Source organism: Notothenia rossii (assembly GCF_949606895.1).
Source record: "Notothenia rossii genome assembly, chromosome: 1".
NCBI lineage: Eukaryota > Metazoa > Chordata > Actinopteri > Perciformes > Nototheniidae > Notothenia > Notothenia rossii.
In genome coordinates, this window is record NC_136912.1 from 93,844,390 (window position 1) to 93,864,269 (window position 19,880).

The 19,880-nt window shown below is 43.0% G+C and overlaps 1 protein-coding gene across 1 annotated transcript in view; it reads left to right on the top strand.

The window, feature by feature from the left end:
- Nucleotides 1-19,880, top strand: part of agbl4 (AGBL carboxypeptidase 4) — a 420,169-nt gene that overhangs the window by 145,160 nt on the left and 255,129 nt on the right. The window contains exon 4 of the mRNA XM_079651018.1: nt 15,744-15,838. Within this exon, the coding sequence (XP_079507144.1) occupies nt 15,744-15,838 (95 nt within the window). The remainder of the gene's footprint in view (nt 1-15,743; nt 15,839-19,880) is intronic.

Consider the following 19,880-nt stretch of genomic DNA (forward strand, 5'->3'; position numbering starts at 1 on the left):
CCCCACAGCCAGGCTCTACCATGGGAGCAAATTGTGCGATTGAATTAACGTTATCAAAACACACATATGAAAAAGTAGCCTGTGAAAAATAAGATGCATACGATTTAGTGGGCTACATCTGTTTCAATCCACTTTTAGGTAAATATTAGTATTGGATGAGACTCGAAAGAACGAGATCGCGGATACAAGTGGCCGAGATGGGTTTTCTCCGCAGGGTGGCTGGCGTCTCCCTTAGGGATAAGGTGAGAAGTTCAGTCATCCGGGAGGGACTCGGAGTTGAACCACTCCCCCTTCGTGTCCGAAAGGAGCCAGTTTGAGGTGGTTCGGGCACCTAGTTAGGATGGGAGGAGACCAAAGGGTAGACCTAGGACCAGGTGGAGGGATTATATCTCTTCGCTGGCCTGGGAGCGCCTTGGGATCCCCCAGTCAGAGCTGGTTGATGAGGCCAGGGACAGGGACGTTTGGGGCTCTCTGCTGGAACTGCTACCTCCGAGACCCGACCACGGATAAGCGGGAGAAGATGGATGGATGGATGGGTGACACTCTGCAGCGTATATTTAATATAAATTAACTCAAACCAGGGCCAAAACATCTAACCTGGACATCCCTACCATGCCTCTGTATCAGTGCTTCTCAAAGTGTGGTCCGCTTAAGCGCCCCTAGTGGTCCGTGAGTATATTGGTTCACATTTGAAATAAATAAGTTTTCCGCACTCTCGCGGGAATATCTCCGCAATGGAGCGAGCTTAAGTTTCAGCGCAAAGCTTCATCACACATGTTCAGCCACTTGTACCATTTTCAGGCGATTTGTAATCTGTTCTAGAAAAACGATGTGATTTTGGATATATATAATATTTTTATTTGGTTGAAAAACGTTTGAGAAACACTGCTCTATATACTAGTTTTCTGAGTGAATAAGAAGAACACCTACTGTGCTATTTCTGGACATATGGGAGTATGTTTCTGCTTTGTGTGTGTGTGTGTGTGTGTGTGTGTGTGTGTGTGTGTGTGTGTGTGTGTGTGTGTGTGTGTGTGTGTGTGTGTGTGTGTGTGTGTGTGTGTGTGTGTGTGTGAGTGTTGTGTGTGTGTGTGTGTGTGTGTTGTGTGTGGCTTTAGCTGTAGGTAAGGGGCAGGGTGGTAATAAAAGGGGATGCAGTTCAAAGAACAGAGAGGTTTATTTCCAGGGAGCTGTCCAAACACCCTGTCCAATAATAAACCACACTACAGCAACTCGAGTCCCTATACATCTGACAATTTGTGGCTAGCTGACCATGACGCATTCTACAACATATCGACTGGGAAAAGAGCAAACGCTGCACACATATACACACGTTATCGAATCACAACATGGAAACACGTGTGATCCCATTAAAATGTTGCCATGTTTCTGTATGTGGCTCGGTAATTAAATCAAGACACAAAAAAAGGCTTCCGTAGAAGTAAAGCAATGTTATTTTCACAACTAGTTCATTGTGTTAGCTGTAATTGTACTTCGTAACACAAACGGTTTCTGTTTTTTCGAATGTGTGTGTTTGTGTGTGTGACCTCCATCAGTGTCTGGAGGGTATTGGCCATTTCTGTCACTCAGTGTGCGAGAGGCCCTAATTAAAGAAGTTCCAGTTGTACATCGCCTTACAATGGAAGGAAGAGATTGCCTTTTAACTCGGCGCCCAATACAGAAACTTCCTCCTCCTCAGCTCGAATAAAAGAGTCTGATACAAAAAGCCATGAATGCCTAAACCAAACAAAAGCTCTTTAAAAGACTGTCACCGTGCTATCTGATATCTCTTGGAACAGCACTGCTTTGAATAAATCTATCTCAGTGAAGAAGGGAGAAGGAAATTAAAAGCTGACATTTAAAAGGCTGCTGCTGGGACTCGTGGCCCCCAGGATCAATAGCTATGTATCTCACAACTTCCCCCGCATATTAGCTCGCTTTTCCATGGGGCATCTCACACTAAGTACAAACAAACCAGAACTACTGTAGGAATATCACTGTGTTGTTTTGTCAGTTTACCTTCAGGTGTGGCGGGGAGCAGAGGGGGCGAGGGGGTAGTGTGTGTGTGTGTGTGTGTGTGTGTGTGTGTGTGTGTGTGTGTGTGTGTGTGTGTGTGTGTGTGTGTGTGTGTGTGTGTGTGTGTGTGTGTGTGTGTGTGTGTGTGTGTGTGTGTGTGTGTGTGTGTGTGTGTGTGTGTGTGTGTGTGTGTGTGTGTGTGTGTGTGTGTGTGTGTCCGGGGGGTTCTTGTGTTAGTGACATTGTTGACACTTAGCTGTACCGGATGACATTGTCAGTGTGCGACTCGGTGAGCAGTCTGTCAGGTTATGTAGAGCAGACTGAACTCAAGGTCATGCATCCTGAAGGAGTCACGCCCTGTACCCCTATCTCCCTCTCACACACACACACACACACACACACACACACACACACACACACACACACACACACACACACACACACACACACCTTCCACCCCTCACATACAGGGCCGTGATCTCCGCCCCTCCCACAGGGCTTCAGGCTGTCCCTCAGTGTTTCCCTGTCACCGCTCTGCCCCCTCTCTCTGTCCTGTGACCTTCCTCTCTGTCACCGAGCTTTACCGCAGCTTTACCCCAGCTGAGCCGCCCTGCTTTAGCCGGCCTCCAACATAACGCCACCCTGGGGAGACACCTCAGACCCACCGAAAAGGGCTTCTGCTTTTCACCGAATGTGAAAAAATAAGCATTTTATGTGAATTGTATTATAGAAATGTGATTTGAAAGTCTTTTGTTATGCATTGGGAGAGCACAGGTGTTTATGCAGCTAGCTTTTCAAGATGCAAGGCTTTTATTGTTATTTGTGCCGACAGCAGCTACAGTGTAGATTTCTCAGTGAACATCTTAAGTTGGGGGAGCCTGTGACCTAAGATTTTCATTGTCATAAATACACTGTAGCTGCATTTCAAATGTGTGCTCTAAAATGATATTTATAAATTACTATTATCATTATTATAAACAAGATAATAAATGGCAAAGATATGTAGAAAATAAACGTATTTAAGAGAAGTTCATAAGAAACGTAAAGTGGGAGAAAATATGTTTCTTGCTAAACGTAATTGAGAATGCAGTTTAGTTCTGTGGGAACGTAATTTTTAGGAGACAGGGTTGCTGCACAAATGACATTAAAAGCCTTGACACTTGAAACTGAGGTCACATGCTCCTTCCACAGTGCAACACAATGAAACAGATAAATACAATAAAATAGAATAGAAGCTTTAAAGGGGCCTTTGCTTTTTGTGGTTCCTATTTCCTGTGTTTGTGGTGGAGGGGGGGGGGGGGCTTTAGTTTTGTTAGCTACAGCTAAAAGCTTAAAGTGTAAACTACCATCTCGCATCTGCTCTCTGACCACACGGAGAGTTGAAAGTAGCTATTGCCTGAGATCTCATGCTGTGGTTTTGTTAAATGTGCCAAGTGCTAGGACTGAGTTAGGGACGAAAGCTTTTAGGTGGGCAGCTCCTCTAACTTGGAACAGTCTGCAAAAAGAATGCATGTTTTTAAAGCTCGGATAGATGCTATGCAATCTGATGCTGTTGGTTCCTGTAAATGTCGATAGGTAAATTGTAAATCCCTGTTTTTATGTTGTATGACGTCCTTTTTGTTTTTCTGTTGTTTTTGGTTTTTCTGTCTTCATGTGGAACCTACTTGCAGCAGGTCTCTCTCAATGGGATTCACCTGCTTAAATAAAGGTTTAAAATGAAATGAAAATGCTGTCGCGGATACAAGCGACCGAGATGGGTTTTCTCCGCAGGGTGACTGGTGTCTCCCTTAGGGATAAGGTGACAAGTTCAGTCATCCGGGAGGGACTCAGAGTTGAACCGCTTCTCCTTCGCGTCGAAAGGAGCCAGTTGAGGTGGTTTGGGCACCTAGTAAGGATGGGAGGAGACCGAGGGGTAGACCTAGGACCAGGTGGAGGGATTATATCTCTTCTCTGGCCTGGGAGCGCCTTGGGACCCCCCAGTCAGAGCTGGTTGATGTGGCCAGGGAAAAGAAAGTTTGGGGCTCTCTGCTGGAACTGATACCTCCGAGACCCGACCACGGATAAGCGGGAGAAGATGGATGGATGGATGGATGGATGAAAATGGTGTTCTGTGCTTGTTAGTTACTTGTCCAGGGGTTTTCCTCCCTTCTCCTTGTCTCGTAGGTTCAACACTGACTTTGTGATCCGATGTTGAGTCACAGGATCCAAAGACTCTCCTTGAATGTGTTAAACATCAGTAAAACTTCATGTGCGGCGCTGGCCGTGCACCTGTGTTGATACAGTAGCCTATATTTAACCCTTAGATGCAAAGGTGGGTCTTTTTGACCCGGTGAGGTGGTTTCTTTGTAATTACATTTTTTATCATTTCATATTCCAGCTATTCCTCAAAAAACATGTTTTGGATATCATGCCATTCTAATTTTAAATTTACTTTTGTATATTACTCCCCAAGCTTCCATAACTGGGTCAAAAATGTTTTTCTATGGGAAAACTTTTTTTTTTTTTAAATGTAAAAGAAATGTCTAAAATGATAAATAGTGAAAAATTAAATATAAAATATTTCTAGTGTGAACCAAAATATAATACTAAGTGATTGTTCTTAACCAAAATGAAAAAATGTACATAAAAACACATATTATTCTAATACGGGTCCTTTTTGACCCACTAATGGAAGAGTGTAGGCTCCAGTCACTCGGGCATCTAAGGGTTAAAGGAGCCTTTTCTTTTTGTGGTTCCTCTTTCCTGTATTTGTGTCGGAGGGAGGGGGCTTTAGTTGGAGCTTTCTTAGCTACAGCCCACCCACTATCTAAAAAGCCTCAATGGTAATAACTAAGTGACAGCTGCCTACAGGGATCTGTATCTACCTCCGACATTTCAGTTTTAAATGGCACCTGCCAGGAAGTGCTATGTGTCACACTGTTCATGTATCTTGCTTAATGTTATTCTTGTTCACGTGAATATCTGTGACCAACACCAAGACTAAGGGGCACAGTGTTTGACTGAGACGTTATGTTTCTGCGATAAGATTTAAATATCCTTTCATTTGCTTTTTATTCCTCCTCCTTATTATTAAGATGAACTCTTTCAAAATGCTTTTGTTTAACATAATTGTTCAAATACTTGATTACATATATAGCTGCGGCTCTATCTCAAGAGTTTAATATTCGACAGACGGATCACTACACTAGTTAAACATGGGTTTGCAAAAAGCTTCCATTACCTGAAGAATATTTTCAAGGTGAGGATAAGTACTGTATAATTATGCATCACTTCACCGCTCTAGGATTTCACATTAGCCGTAAATTATATATATATATAATATATATTCTGCTCATAGCTGTATGCAGAGTATAATGCCCATTGCATACTCTGATAGTCAGGTTGTTTGACATTATCATATGATTTTAAACATTTTAGAGCAGCAGTCGTTGTGATGATTTGAAACGTGATGCATAATACATTATAGTGTGCTGTTCAGTTGTTGGTTTATAATGAGAACATTAGCACAAATGTAGAATACAAAATGTGCATGTTTTTTATATTGTAAAAGCGTCGTTAAATAACTCTAACACCGCTCAAATATAGTTAAATATTCAACCTCTATTCGGTCTCTCGCCCCCTACACCCTACCCCTCCGTTCGCGCGGAGGGTAGGCCACATTAAGAGCTGTTCCAAACCAACGAGTGTGGAGCGGTGTGGAGGGGGAGTGGGCTAACAAGCCCTCAAACAGGGTTATGGCTAGAAAGGATCCGTCTAGTGTAAATATGACGTCACGTTCTCGTTGTAACTCTCGTTGTAATCGGAGCGGCTCGGAAACACATCTACAGCAGTAACATGATGCAACACACACATTAATGCAGCAGCAATATTAATAGAGAAACCTCAGACTTAATAGTAAAACACTGCAAGGGAACATTTTATTGAACCAGGAGCTATCTTGGGACTTTCATTGCGACAACGTTGACTTGCCTGTGAATAAAAAATAAACCATAGTGTTGGTTATCTACAGTGTTGTCATTCTTCTTTGAATACCAGCAAGATCGCTAACACCCTATTTCAACAATCACACTCCCTGTAATTGACATAATTAATAGATAGTTTAGCTTCTCATCATCATTTGCTGTGGCCCACTGATGTTAACGATCGTAACTGAAAGGCTACCTGCCAAACGTAAACATTCAGCCACGTGACATTCAGCCAAACTCTCGCGAGAGTTTTACACAAGACGGATCCTTTCTAGCCATAACCCTCAAACAGCGAGTCTGCAGCGGTGCTGACTTGAGACCGGTCTCTACCTGACCGGAGTCACGCTGTGTGTGTCCGTCAGGAAACAAGCTGTTAACAAGTAGTTCCAGCAAACATCCACTGATAAACTGCGATGTTAACAACCTCATGATAACGAGTCATATGTTTTAACTTAGGATCATACCTGTGTTTAGTCTAGAAAAAGGTAAATGTGTGCATTTTATTATAAAGTTGTGTATATTTACAGAAACTAAGAAGCTTATAAACATCAGGTTTAAAACTAAAAGAGCTTTACAAAAAAGTAACACAATTAAAGATGTTTGGAGTTTTATTTGAGTTATTAATTTAAACTTTGAGATGCTGATTTGAAACCGTTGCTACACAGTTACGGCATTTCCTGTTTCTGCCGGAGAGAGGGGAGGCCGTCCCAAAGCTTGCCGCTGTTATTACTCCCTCCGCCTGACAGGAGGGAGCCTCGTTGAGCTGCGAGTGTCCCTCCAGGGAGTTCACTACCTCACAGAGGGGTAGGGTCGAGGGAGTGGTTTGGGATTGGGCCTGACTCACACATCGGTTGCTGCTGCGCTGTTAGAAAAATCACATTGAATCAAAGGGGAATCCATGAACCAGAGTCTGGTGATGAGTACAGGAAACTTCATCTGGTACCTGATGGGACAATGTTTCTCCACTGGGCCATGTTTCTAGTCTAAGTCTAAGTGATTTGAAAGTTAAAACAATTACATTTGTGTTCCCGCCGGAGACCAGGGTCAGCGAAAAGCAAGAGTTCCTGGAAGAGTTTCAATTGCTCTCACATAGATCCATCAGCACAATGGATTCTTGCCAAAACTATGATGAGACAATCTCTCTGAGCTGTACTCACTCTGCAGCAAACACTCTGTTTACATCAGCTGTGTGCAATATAGTTATCATTTTATTAAAGGTAACTTGAGAATTGTTTTTATACAATAAATATCAATGCACAATATGACACACTCAAAAAAGTAATATACTGGTTTTAATATTAAAGGTTTATTCACATTATTATGTAAGTAAACAAAAATAAAGGCAAATAGGATCCATTGTTGTTGACAAAACATGTTCTTGTTTCCAAAATCAAGTCAATCTTAAACCACTTGAATATACTTTAGTTCCTCAATATGTCTTTGTGTAAAACCTGAGCCATTTAAGTGTTTTACTGTTTATAAGACCTGCTTTTGGTGAATGGTGCCTTCAGGTGCTGCTTGGATGGTCCCTTTAAATCTGACTTTGGTGTTGTAGTGTCTCAGTTGTTGTTGTTGTTGTTGTTGTTGTTACTTGAAGTGACGTTTACTGGATTGTTCCTATAGAGAGGTGAAGTCCCCTCCATCTACTTCCGCCCCATGGGACCTTATTTCGGAAAATGTGTTGAAGTCAATGGAGAGAGAAAGATTATCCCTTTTGAATTGTGCCACGAATTACACACATGATGTTTGTCAATTTAAAAAATAATTTCCATGTCAAAAAAGTCACATTTTGTCGTAAAACTGTTGAAATATAAGACTGTGAAAAATATGCAATTAGAAAGACTACAAATCCCAGAGTCCCGGTCCCGCATGCTGGCTCTTAGGAACCGACTAACTCCCCTTGTGTGTGTGTACAGCTCTCAACATGCCCAGACTTGTAGTGATTTTCACCTCTTTTAATACTTTCCGCCTCATTCTGAAAGAAAGAAGTGAAATGTGCCAACGTGACGGCCGTCTTGGTGTGTGGTGCGAGATGGGAGATGTAGTTCATTGAGCGGTTTCACACAAAACAAAGTGTTACTTCACAGTTTTACCACACATCTTTATTTTTTTGACTTACAAAATTATCTTTTAAATTGACAAACATCTTATGTGTAATTCGTGGCACAATTCAAACGGGATCGAAAGACAACCTTTCTCTCTCCATTGACTTCAACACATACTTTTCCCGAAATAAGGTCCCATGGATGTCCCCGGAAAGGGAGGGACTTCGCCACTCTGTTCAAAAAATATTGTGTGCAATCGTTTAAACACTTTTTAAATGCAGCACAAATGCCCTTGCTTGCAATGTTTACAACAGTGAAATATAAAAGTGTGTATCAGATTCACTCCAAAATATATTTTTGTCTAGACCCACAATGCAACAGTCTTCCACCACGAAACAAAGAATCCGATCAGTAACCTTTCTGTAATCACTTTCACAGAAAAAGAACATCCTTGGTGAAAGGTAATGTGGTCTCAGAAGCTAATCTTCCCGGTAACAGCTTTCACATTCTGCAGACTTATTTTTCAGATCAGTAAAGTCTGCTCTTCCATCACTCTCAAAAGGACAAAGAGCTCATTCTCTCTGTAGAGGTCTTAGACTTCACATTTAGAACGCTTTCTTTAATAATTCATCCTGGCTTCTTCCAGGAAGCAATGCTATCTGCCCACAGTCTGGATCGATGGAGATCAAAAGACAGCGTTTGGTCCTAAATGCAATCCTATCCCGAAGCGGGGGCTATTTCAGTGCCGAACCCAGCGGCTGCTAGTTTGTTTAAAGGTTAGCAAAGAGGGTGGGTAAACACTCATTTAGACGATTCCCTTAAAGGTCACCTACTGTATTACGCAAAATCCACTTCTTCATGTCTCTTCTACATCAACATGTGTCCCCTCTTCTCCATGTCTCTTCTACATCAACATGTGTCCCCTCTTCCTCATGTCTCTTCTACATCAACATGTGTCCCCTCTTCTTCATGTCTCTTCTACATCAACATGTGTCCCCTCTTCTTCATGTCTCTTCTACATCAACATGTGTCCCCTCTTCTTCATGTCTCTTCTACGTCAACATGTGTCCCCTCTTCCTCATGTCTCTTCTACATCAACATGTGTCCCCTCTTCTTCATGTCTCTTCTACATCAACATGTGTCCCCTCTTCTTCATGTCTCTTCTACATCAACATGTGTCCCCTCTTCTCCATGTCTCTTCTACATCAACATGTGTCCCCTCTTCTTCATGTCTCTTCTACATCAACATGTGTCCCTTCTTCTTCATGTCTCTTCTTCATCAACATGTGTCCCCTCTTTTTCATGTCTCTTCTACATCAACATGTGTCCCCTCTTCTTCATGTCTCTTCTACATCAACATGTGTCCCCTCTTCTTCATGTCTCTTCTACATCAACATGTGTCCCCTCTTCTTCATGTCTCTTCTACATCAACATGTGTCCCCTCTTCTCCATGTCTCTTCTACATCAACATGTGTCCCCTCTTCTCCATGTCTCTTCTACATCAACATGTGTCCCCTCTGTGGAAAGAGACTCTGAAAGTTTCAGGAACAAAGATTCTCTCTCTTTTTGATCCATTTCTATAAAAACCTGTCTGAAAATTAGCTGATCTGATTTTGGCCACTTTATGATGTCATAAAGATGTTTTGTCTTGTGTAACCATTAGCCAATCAGCAACCAAGGTAACCACCCCCCCCCCCCCCTTATCACCTGAATCTCCTCTAGAGCACCATTGAGTTCTTTGTAACCAAATGTCTCTCAGAGGGGCGTGGGGAGGGGCTCCTTATTTTCATCTAAAGTAACAGACAGAGAATCAGCACGTTTGAAACAGGGCTGAAACAGAGGGGATTATGGGTAATGCTGCAATGATCTGTTTGGTGTTTCAGCCAATCAGAGACAGGTTCTGTATATATCTGAGACCTGTGATATATTGATGATAGGGGTCCTTTAAACAGCACATGTTCCCTGGTACCCTGTGATTAGTTTCATGTTTCAAAAGGAGACTTTTTGAAGATTTATTTGGGTTTTGCAAGAAAGTGTTTCTTGAGTCATTGGTTTTGATGAACTACCTCATTAAGTCCCTGCAGTTACATGGCTTGCTGCTGTGAGAGAGGGAAAGTCTTATTTGCACCATTAAGGTTCATGCATGTTGTAATCTTCAACTGTTTTCAATTTCAGAAAAATGCAATACTTTGAATGCAATATTTAAGGATTTCTTTTTGTCATCCGTGTAGTGTAGTGTGTGTGTGAGTGTGTGTATGTTGTGACACCGCAGAGACACCTGTTCCAGTCTGTAATTCGGCAGTGATGGGGACGGCGCAGGGCTTTGACACGCTCCGCCGACATGACAGCTCAGACAGCATGGATGTTAATCTCTTCTAACTGCTCCCAGCCTAATTAAATCTTCCAAGGCGACACACACACACACACACACACACACACACACACACACACACACACACACACACACACACACACACACACACACACACACACACACACACACACACACACACACACACACACACACACACACACACACACACACACACGTGGTCTAAATTGGTCCTGGTTTTAACGATCTGGTGAATCAGCCAACAGCAGTTTGTTTGAGTCTAATTCTGTACAATTCTGTGTGTTGTATTTAATCTGTTCTTGATATAAAGAAGAGTGAATCAAAGTCAAAGAGGAGCAACATAACACACATGAAAGTTTTGGTGATGTTAAAGCTTCTGTCAGCCTAAGGCAAAACAAATTGATCCTCGTGCTGGGATTTGTGATAAGAGGTGGTCTAAGCAGATTGAAACGCAGGCACAATTTCATGCAAAAACGAATACCAGAAATTGCACCGGTCCTCTTGATAGTGAGTGAACACAACTTCAGCTGATTCAGTCTAACCACCGTTATACTGAACAGAGAAAACGAAAACGAAAAATGGTCATCCATCTTTCATTACATCACCCAGACAGTTACTAAAGTACTGTTTAATACACAAAAACGTGTATGTGTGTGTGTGTGTGTGTGTGTGTGTGTGTGTGTGTGTGTGTGTGTGTGTGTGTGTGTGTGTGTGTGTGTGTGTGTGTGTGTGTGTGTGTGTGTGTGTGTGTGTGTGTGTGTGTGTGTGTGTGTGTGTGTGTGTGTGTGTGTGTGTGTGTGGTATTTCTCTCATAATGCCTGTGCTGCAGCACCTCTTTTCACCCTCTGTCTGAAACCAGAGCCCAGTCAGCTCTGATTGGTTAGCTGGCCGGCTCTGTGATTGGTCAACCGCTTAGAGATGTCCCGCCCCTTAGCCTAAACAAAGGATTCCAATGGATTTTAGCCTTTGCAGACCATTTACATGCACTAACACCTATAACCAATACAGGAAAGGGAAGCCCCAAAAGCATAGTAGGGCCTCTTTAAGGAAACACATGAAAAAGGAGCAGACACTTCTCTTTAGATATCATATTACCTGTTGTGTGAGAATACTTTGAAGATGGCAGATACCACACTAAAAGATGTAGCCTTTTATCTTTAAAGAGGAACATATTCCCATGCTGTTCTGAGCTTGTTAGTCATGTTTCCAGCGTTCTCCTCCCTTCCCCTTGTCTCGTAGGTTCAACACTGACTTTTTGATCCAATGTTGAGTTACAAGATTCAAAGACTCTCCTTTAATCCGTTAAACTTCAGTAAAACTTAAGAACCACGGAGACAGACTGAGACTTCAACGTGCCGTATGCTTGCCTCCCACCTGTCTGTGTCCTCTGCATCTGTCCACTGAGCCCAGTTCATTTGCTCTACCTCTCAGCAATGTTCTGTCTGCCACCTTTATCTATCACTTTGTAATTATCTTCTTTCTCTCTGTCCCTCCCTGCTTTCCTCTCTGCTTTAAGCCCCTGTCACACTGTCCCGAAATTGACACACGATTAAGGAAATGTTCAAATTCGGCTCTGATCGTAACAACATCGGGCCATTCGTGAGGACATCTTAAGCCATCGTATGACCGCCGGTGGAGTTTCTCAAGCACCGGCAGCAACTTCGGGAGCGGTGGCAAAATCTTTGGCATGCCAAAGATGGCTTAAGAGGCCCTCACGAATGTCCCGATGTTGCTACGATCAGAGCCGAATTTGAACTTTTCCTTTATCGTGTGTCCATCGGGTTGTTTTATTGCACAACAAAATCATGTAAACATATTATGTAAATAACCCAATTTGTGTTCTGTGAAACTAAAAAGGATATAAAATATTATTTTGAAGGCGAGGAAGTTGTTGTTGCTATGGAAACAACATGACGGAGAAAATATCTTCTACATATAAAGACGGAGAAATTAAAGAACAAAGTCTGAAAATATCAGTACAGTATCATAATACTTTAACATAATCGTTTGTGTTACTTTCGTTGCAGTTGTATTTCTTAAATGTAATGTAAATGTTGCCTTCGTGTGTGGTTCGGGGCCATCTTCGTGCAAAATTCACAATTCCATATTCGTGTGTCCATCGGGTGTCCATTTCGGGACAGTGTGACAGAGGCTTAACTGTCCGTCTCCCACCTTTCTGCCGTGTTATTCTATGCCTTGTTTTTCCTTTTCTTACGTCACTATCTGTACAGCCTCTGCCTTCCTCTGAGTTAAACAGGCCGAACAAATAGATTACAAACAGTGGGTAGAGTGAGGCTAAGGAGGAAGACAATCTGAATTTGTTGTGGATAAAGAATGAGGAAGGAGGCTGTGTAGTCAAAGAAAGCCAGTGGAGTCAGAGTGAGGCTGTATTTGCCTGAGGGGAAAAGGCTGAAAAGTAGCTCTCGCAACAGATGTGCGGGGCAGTAAAGTGTAATTGAAATGCCAGCAGCAATGGTCTTATCTCTCTGCTACAGGAGCCTGCTGCCAGTCTCAACATCAGTTAGATGTCATTTTACCTAAGTCTGAATCAGCTTGCCACAATCCGCAATCCCCATTCCTCTGATGCTAGACGGGAGAAAAAGGGAGAAAATGGATGAGGGGGGAGGAGAGGAGAAAGAAAAGGAGGGTGGGGAGTCTGTAATAGGATTTCAGGAGCACCCAGTTAACTTCCACCACCTGGACTTAGTTGGTAATTTGATATGCCCCATCAATAGGATTCATTTACCTCGCCGACGTATTACCATTGCCATTCATTTGACTTTTTAAAAAGTATATTTATTCATTCTCTCTCTCTCTCTCTCTCTCTCTCTCTCTCTCTCTCTCTCTCTCTCTCTCTCTCTCTCCATCTCTCTCCACATTTCCCTCCTGATCCTAATCGTGCATGCTAGAGGTTGGAGGAAGGAAAGGCTGTTCCTCAATATTTTTAGCTGAGAAAGAAAGTCCTTGGTCCAGTGGAGGTGGAGACAGACGTCCGTCCTGCGCTCCGGGCGAGGCTTAATGTTTGGGGGTGTCTTCTCTCTGGGGGGGAGAATAATGTCCTCGCAGGTTAGAGGCTGCACTCCCCCTAATATCTGAAATGTGGACCCACGGCCCTATCAGAAACGTTGCTATCAGAAACAATGCCCGACTGTTTTGGACGTAATATGGTCGGTATTTACATCATACTTGCCAACCCTCCCGATTTTCGCGGGAGACTCCCGATTTCATTGCCCTCTCCCGGTTTCCTCCCGGGGTTATATTTCTCCCGCATTTCTCCCGATTTCTGACAAAATCTGATTTACTCACGACTGTTTCCACTCTGACTTTAATACAGCTACACCATTGTTGGGTTTCCATGGTAAGAGCAAGAATCGCAGGTCCAGCCCACACATAACATGTTAATGTTAATCTACCAGCTAGGGCTGTCCCGATCACCTTTTTTTGCTCCCGATCCGATTCCGATCATTTGATTTTGACAATTTGCCGATACCGATTTTTCCCGATCCGATCTTTATCCAATGCATTAAGAGAAAAAAAAGCATTCAAGTTGTCCCTTAAGGTTATTTTTTAATTTAAATTGGATATTCTATCCAACATGGATATAGCTTCTTTCTTTCACAGCAGCATTGGATCAGTTCAGTTGTGCAGCATTGGATCAAAACAAAATAAAGCTTATCAGTACTCGTTAGCTTACTGCTACAATTAGACACTGCGCCCTGCCCACTCTGTTGCCAGATTTGAGAGAAATAAGCAACCAGGTCTATGAAAACAAGCCCCAAAGAAGCAACACATACATGATGTTCTGTAATTTGAAACCAAAACTAAGGCCTCAGGATGACTTTAAGACTTGAACATGGTCATTTTTGTTTTGTAACATTGAATACAAAATTGAAAAAAAGTATTTAAAAAAATTAAAAATCCCGATCCCCGATTTTTTTCTCCCGATTCCGATCTTTTAAAAATCACGTGATCGGCTCCGATCCCCGATCACGTGATCGGATCGGGACATCTCTACTAACAGCTCCGGCGATCCACTAGCTCCCTCAGGGTAGGGTTAGCTTGCTACGATTTCTTGAAATAAGATGGGAGATTTAGATCAATCAGATCTTGTAATTATCTGGGAAAACTTATTTTGAACTATATTTGACCAGGATTAGGAAATGTTGATACAAAATAGGCCACACATGCTCAAAAGTGTTCTGTTTTCTGACGTTAGTTAGTGATCTCCCAATACATCGTGAGATACAACTTCAAATGAGATGTTTGAGAGTCTTTAACTTAACAAAATACTTAAGATGCATCGTCTAAAACAAGACCCTGTTTCTCATTGCATTGTTACTTCTTAAGTTATTAGATCTTATACAGGGGTTCCGCGGGGTCTTAAAAAGTATTAAACAGCATTTTCTAAGGTATTACATTTTGTAGCTTGTTCTCAATAAGTATATAGATTGTCCAAAGAGGTTGTGTTCTACAGTCTGCCTGAAAGTAATCATGGCGTAGGTGTGTAGTGTGATTCTGTGTACTTTATTTATGGCATCCCGTTGGATTTGACGTCATCTGAACAGGACATCGCACGCTCACTGCTTGATAGCACGAAGGTCCGTTTACGCCGGTTGCTAAGCAACATCGTTATGGGGAAATGCAAGTCTGCGTCCAAATGGTTGGAAGATAAGGAGGAAGGACAATCAGTACTGTATATAGTCAATGTGAGGTAAAGTGTGTCGCCAAGGTAACCGGTTAGAACTCCAAGTGGAGATGAGGTCTTAACATGTATGGGAAGGGTCTTAAAAGGTTTTACATTTGACTTCAGGACTCCTGCACATACCCTGTTATATCAAGTGAAAAGACATATTCTGACTCGATATTAGACAAATACGCTTGGCAAGATATAGAGTTGTGAGCTTTCTCCGGACTTTAAGGGTTTACGTTTGACAGCCACTCTCATGTCGAATGATATAATTATAAAGAATCAAAGACAATTAATGGCTTTTTGGAACATGCTGTTTTGCCATTTTAGCTTTTCAGATGCTCACATTTTGCTTGTTTCTAATTAGTTTGTCCAAATATAAAAGGTTCCCTGTGGTTTCTTGCAATTGAACAAAGTTGCACGCTAATGCATATCTGTGAGGCCTGACTGACTCGTGCTTTTTCTTTGTTTAAAAAACATTACCAAAGGACATTTCGTTTTAATACTTTATATACGTTTGGCAGCTCGTAGCCTCCTTTTATCCGTCTGCATATAACAACTAAAAGTGCTGAGAAAATGCAGACACACCCATAACAACAGTGATCCGTGGTGCCGATAGTGATACAATCTCCACTGGGTTTTATTTTTGTTGATTTTAATTCGTCTTCATTGTTTTTCAGAGAGTCATTTTCAACGTGGTCAACTTCTCCAAGACCAAGAGCCTGTACAGAGATGGCATGTCTCCCGTCGTCAAGTCTACCAGCCGGCCAAAATGGTAAGTGTCCAATAACAACATTTCTACGATTATTACATCAAAGAGGTATACGCTTTGTACTTTATTATAATCTCATCTATATAAAAAGAAAAGAGTATTTATCTCTTTGCTCTACTCTGCAAAACTTTTCTTCAATGCACAAGAGTAGACATTTCTATTTCCTACAGTACCTCTCTCTTATAACACACACACACACACACACACACACACACACACACACACACACACACACACACACACACACACACACACACACACACACACACACACACACACACACACACACACACACACACACACACACCTAAAGACTGATACTTTAGATTTCCAGAGTGGATGCGTCCGGGCGCATTAGCATGTGATCCATTGGTTGCCAGTATGACGGCTGTCTGATGTAATAACGCTTGACTGATGGATGCAGCGGTGTGTGTGTGTGTGTGTGTGTGTGTGTGTGTGTGTGTGTGTGTGTGTGTGTGTGTGTGTGTGTGTGTGTGTGTGTGTGTGCGCGCGCGTGTGTGTGTGTGTGTGTGTGTGTGTGTGTGTGTGTGTGTGTGTGTGTGTGTGTGTGTGTGTGTGTGTGTGTGTGTGTGTGTGTGAGAGTGTGTGAGAGTGAGTGTATAGGTGTGGCAGGAGGGAGCGGGCCTGCTGAAGTGGGGCGATGGGGAGGGGGAGGGGGGGGGGGGGGGACAGGGTGGCGTGATGAAGTGTTGCCGTCCAACAGGAGCCCTGAAATCTGTCATCTGCTGATGGAGGGCATCCGCAGAAAGAGCCCGGCATCTGCCACCCTCAGCCATCTGCGCCTGCTAGCCTAGCGTAGCGTAGCGTAGCATAGCATAGCGCCGGTCACAGGCTAATGGGAATAGACACCGGTCACGACACCGCAGACAGGAGAGATGAACTGCTGTCGGAGATACGGCACGGTGCAACATGACGCCGCTCATCTCCGCTGACTCTGTTTTTTGGTGTAGTTGCAACTTTGCACTCGAGAGTTTCTCTGTCATGCTCCTGGAGGTCTGGCTTTCTCACGCTGCCAGCCACTAGTTTGATAGTGACAGCCGTATATTTAAAGTGAAGCAGGGCAAGTGCTGGCTGTAGAATTTCTCAGGTGAGTGTAGTAACACGTAAGGGGATAATGTGCAGCGAGGCGGTCATTAATGATAAAAGAATACAGACGGGGTGAGCAGGATCCCAATGTGAAGAGATCTTGAATCCAAGTCTATTCATTCATTGTCTTTTCCACGAACCACTCTCATGCTTTTTGGGGTTTTCCCTTTCCTTTCCTCTAGTGTGTTATAGGTTTTAATGCATGTCAATGGTCTGCAAAGTATAAAATCCAGAGGAAGTTTAGGCACCTGAAACGCCTCCATTGGACTCCTGTGTTTAGACTAAGGGGCGGGACATCTCTAAGCGGTTGACCAATCACAACAGGGCCAGCCAGCTAACCAATCAGAGCAGACTGGGCTCTGGTTTCAGACAAAGGGTGAAAAGAGGTGCTGCAGCACAGACAGTATGAGATGAGAGGGATTACTTTTAGCTATGAAAGGTGCTTTAAAAATACAATGTATTATTACTATTATTTAACATGTCACAGTGGAGGCACAAAATATGAACTTGAAAATGGACTTAATATGGCCCCTCAAACATGGTTCATACATGTTACCTCCAGTGTTTACTTCCTGTCTCTTTTGTGACGTACCACTAAACTAAATTGTTGTGCTCGACAAATGTAAACGTGCTTCCTTAGCAGTGGTCTCGTTTGAGAGAATGTAGTATTCATCTTTGCCGTGTAATAATGTCAGTTAAAATAACGTGCTTGGATATTTGATGCCAGTAATTATTATCCCACGTTCTGAATGGATTTGACATCATCTTGACGGTGTTAATCTGAGCTTTGTTGGGTCACTTAGGTCCCAAAGCTTTTCTTAATACACTAATCATGCGACCCTGGCCATGTTTATGTTTTGATAAGCTCTCATAAATAGGTATTTAAGTGACAGACACAGCAGGAGGCAACGTGGATGAGGCCTACTCCAATTACCTCCCCAGGCTAATACTGTTTTAACCGCCCTCTCAGCACTGTGCCATCTAAAAGGCATCATGTGTCCTGCACTTATGGAGCCATTTTCAACTGTCTGGGGTTTCCAACACCACAGCTGACATTGTTTGTGTCCCCACAAAGTGGTCAAGATGCTTTTAACACAACCTCCTCTATTTGACTTTCCACCAGCACAACAAAGCGCAGACAGCTCCTAAAGTAGCAATCTTCTTTTTGACAGTTACAGATATGGAATAAATAAAAAAGGCAGAGCGTGGAGAGCTTCGCCTGTCTGATCCAAACTCACACAGGACAGGATGAAGAAGGTACGGAGAGGGAGAGATGGGAAAATAGATGCAGGGAAAACAGACAGAGAGGGGAAAAGTACAAGAAGGAGAGATTACTGAGACAGGTAGACAGGGAGGAGAGGGAGAGAGGGGGGAGAGATGGCTCCCCCACCACCCACCACCCCTCGTCTGTATTTATCAAAAGCAGCGTCAGTATTAGCCCGGGAGTTGAAGCTGTTATCTCCCCGTGCAGGTGCCTCGTGTCCCGGGGCCGAGGCATCTCTGGGTGCCCGAGGCTTGGCTGGTCTCGGATAAACTGAGAGACAACTGGCAGATTACAGTCCTGCTACAGGTGGAGGGATCTGTCCTCCATGCCTTCCTTGATCCCTTTTTCCTTCCATCACTCGCTCCATGACTCCTCAGGCCGTGAGACATCAGAGTCCACAGAGGCTAAGATTTACCGTATCATCTGGCATTTAAACGCAGCCACTGGTTACATGTTTGGTATATCATTTCATCTTGTCTTCCCTTTTGCTCCATGTTCGGCCGTCTTTCTTGCCACCCTCCATGTTTGTCCATGAATTGTTTTGGTCCCGATCCTTCCTCGTGCTTCCTGGTTTGGTAATCTTTGTCATCGTCAAACACCTTTTTCATTAAAGCTCGCTTTTTGTTAAAAGTACAAGACCTTTTGTCTTTTGACTGCATTTGGGTCCTGCCTTACCCCAACATCCTGACAGTCCTCCATCCCTTCCTTCATCCCTTCCTTCATCCCTTCCTTCATCCCTTTTTCCTTCCATCACTCACTCCATGACTCCTCAGGCCGTGAGAGTCCACAGAGGCTAAGATTTACCGTATCATCTGGCATTTAAACGCAGCCACTGGTTACATGTTTGGTTTATAATACATGATAGAAACCTAATTAAAATGGCCACAGTGGTTTGAAATGTGTATACTTCTTAAATGTGTGTCAAACACCAGTTTTAATTATTTGAAATTCATTGGAAAGTGGTGGCAAGGCAACGCAAGTGTATTTATATAGCACCATTCAACACAAGGCTATTCAAAGTGCTTTACAAAAATGAAAGATATTAAGAGCATTAAGAAATAGTGCAGCTAAAACACATTATAAACAATAAAAGGCAAAGACAATCAAATATGAATAACATAGGTACATGAATATAAGTGGCAGTGCAGTGTGAGATGTGAATAGTTCAATTAAAAGCAGCAGCAAAAATTATATCTTTATCCCAAAATGATCGCCCTCATTCTGTGAATTCCTAAAAATATAAAATCTTTGAAATGAAATGGGCTCTCCCAACAGGTAACTGACTTAAAGTTCATAGTGTGAAAAACAAAAATCCCACAAACAGAGAAAAGGAGTCAGTGTTTATGAGACACAGGAAACCATATTTTCTCGTAGTGGTTTGTGGAAACAACGACCCCCCCGATGACACTCTGTGCCAGCCAGGCTCCCCGCGGCCTGCTCGTTGTTAGACTGCTGGAGCAAAGGATTGCCCGGTATTCTTATTTTCCAAGATAAGCTAATTAGAAAGTCAGAGAGCGTGGTGTAATGCAGCTTTTGGGGGTGTGGGGGGGTTTGTGGGGGGGGGGTGTAATGGCCAGGATGTTTTCATGAGGCTGAATGCATCGACCAACAGATGCTTCATGAGGTGTGGAGAGGAGGAGGAGGAAAGGGCAGCATACCTTCATCAATAATACA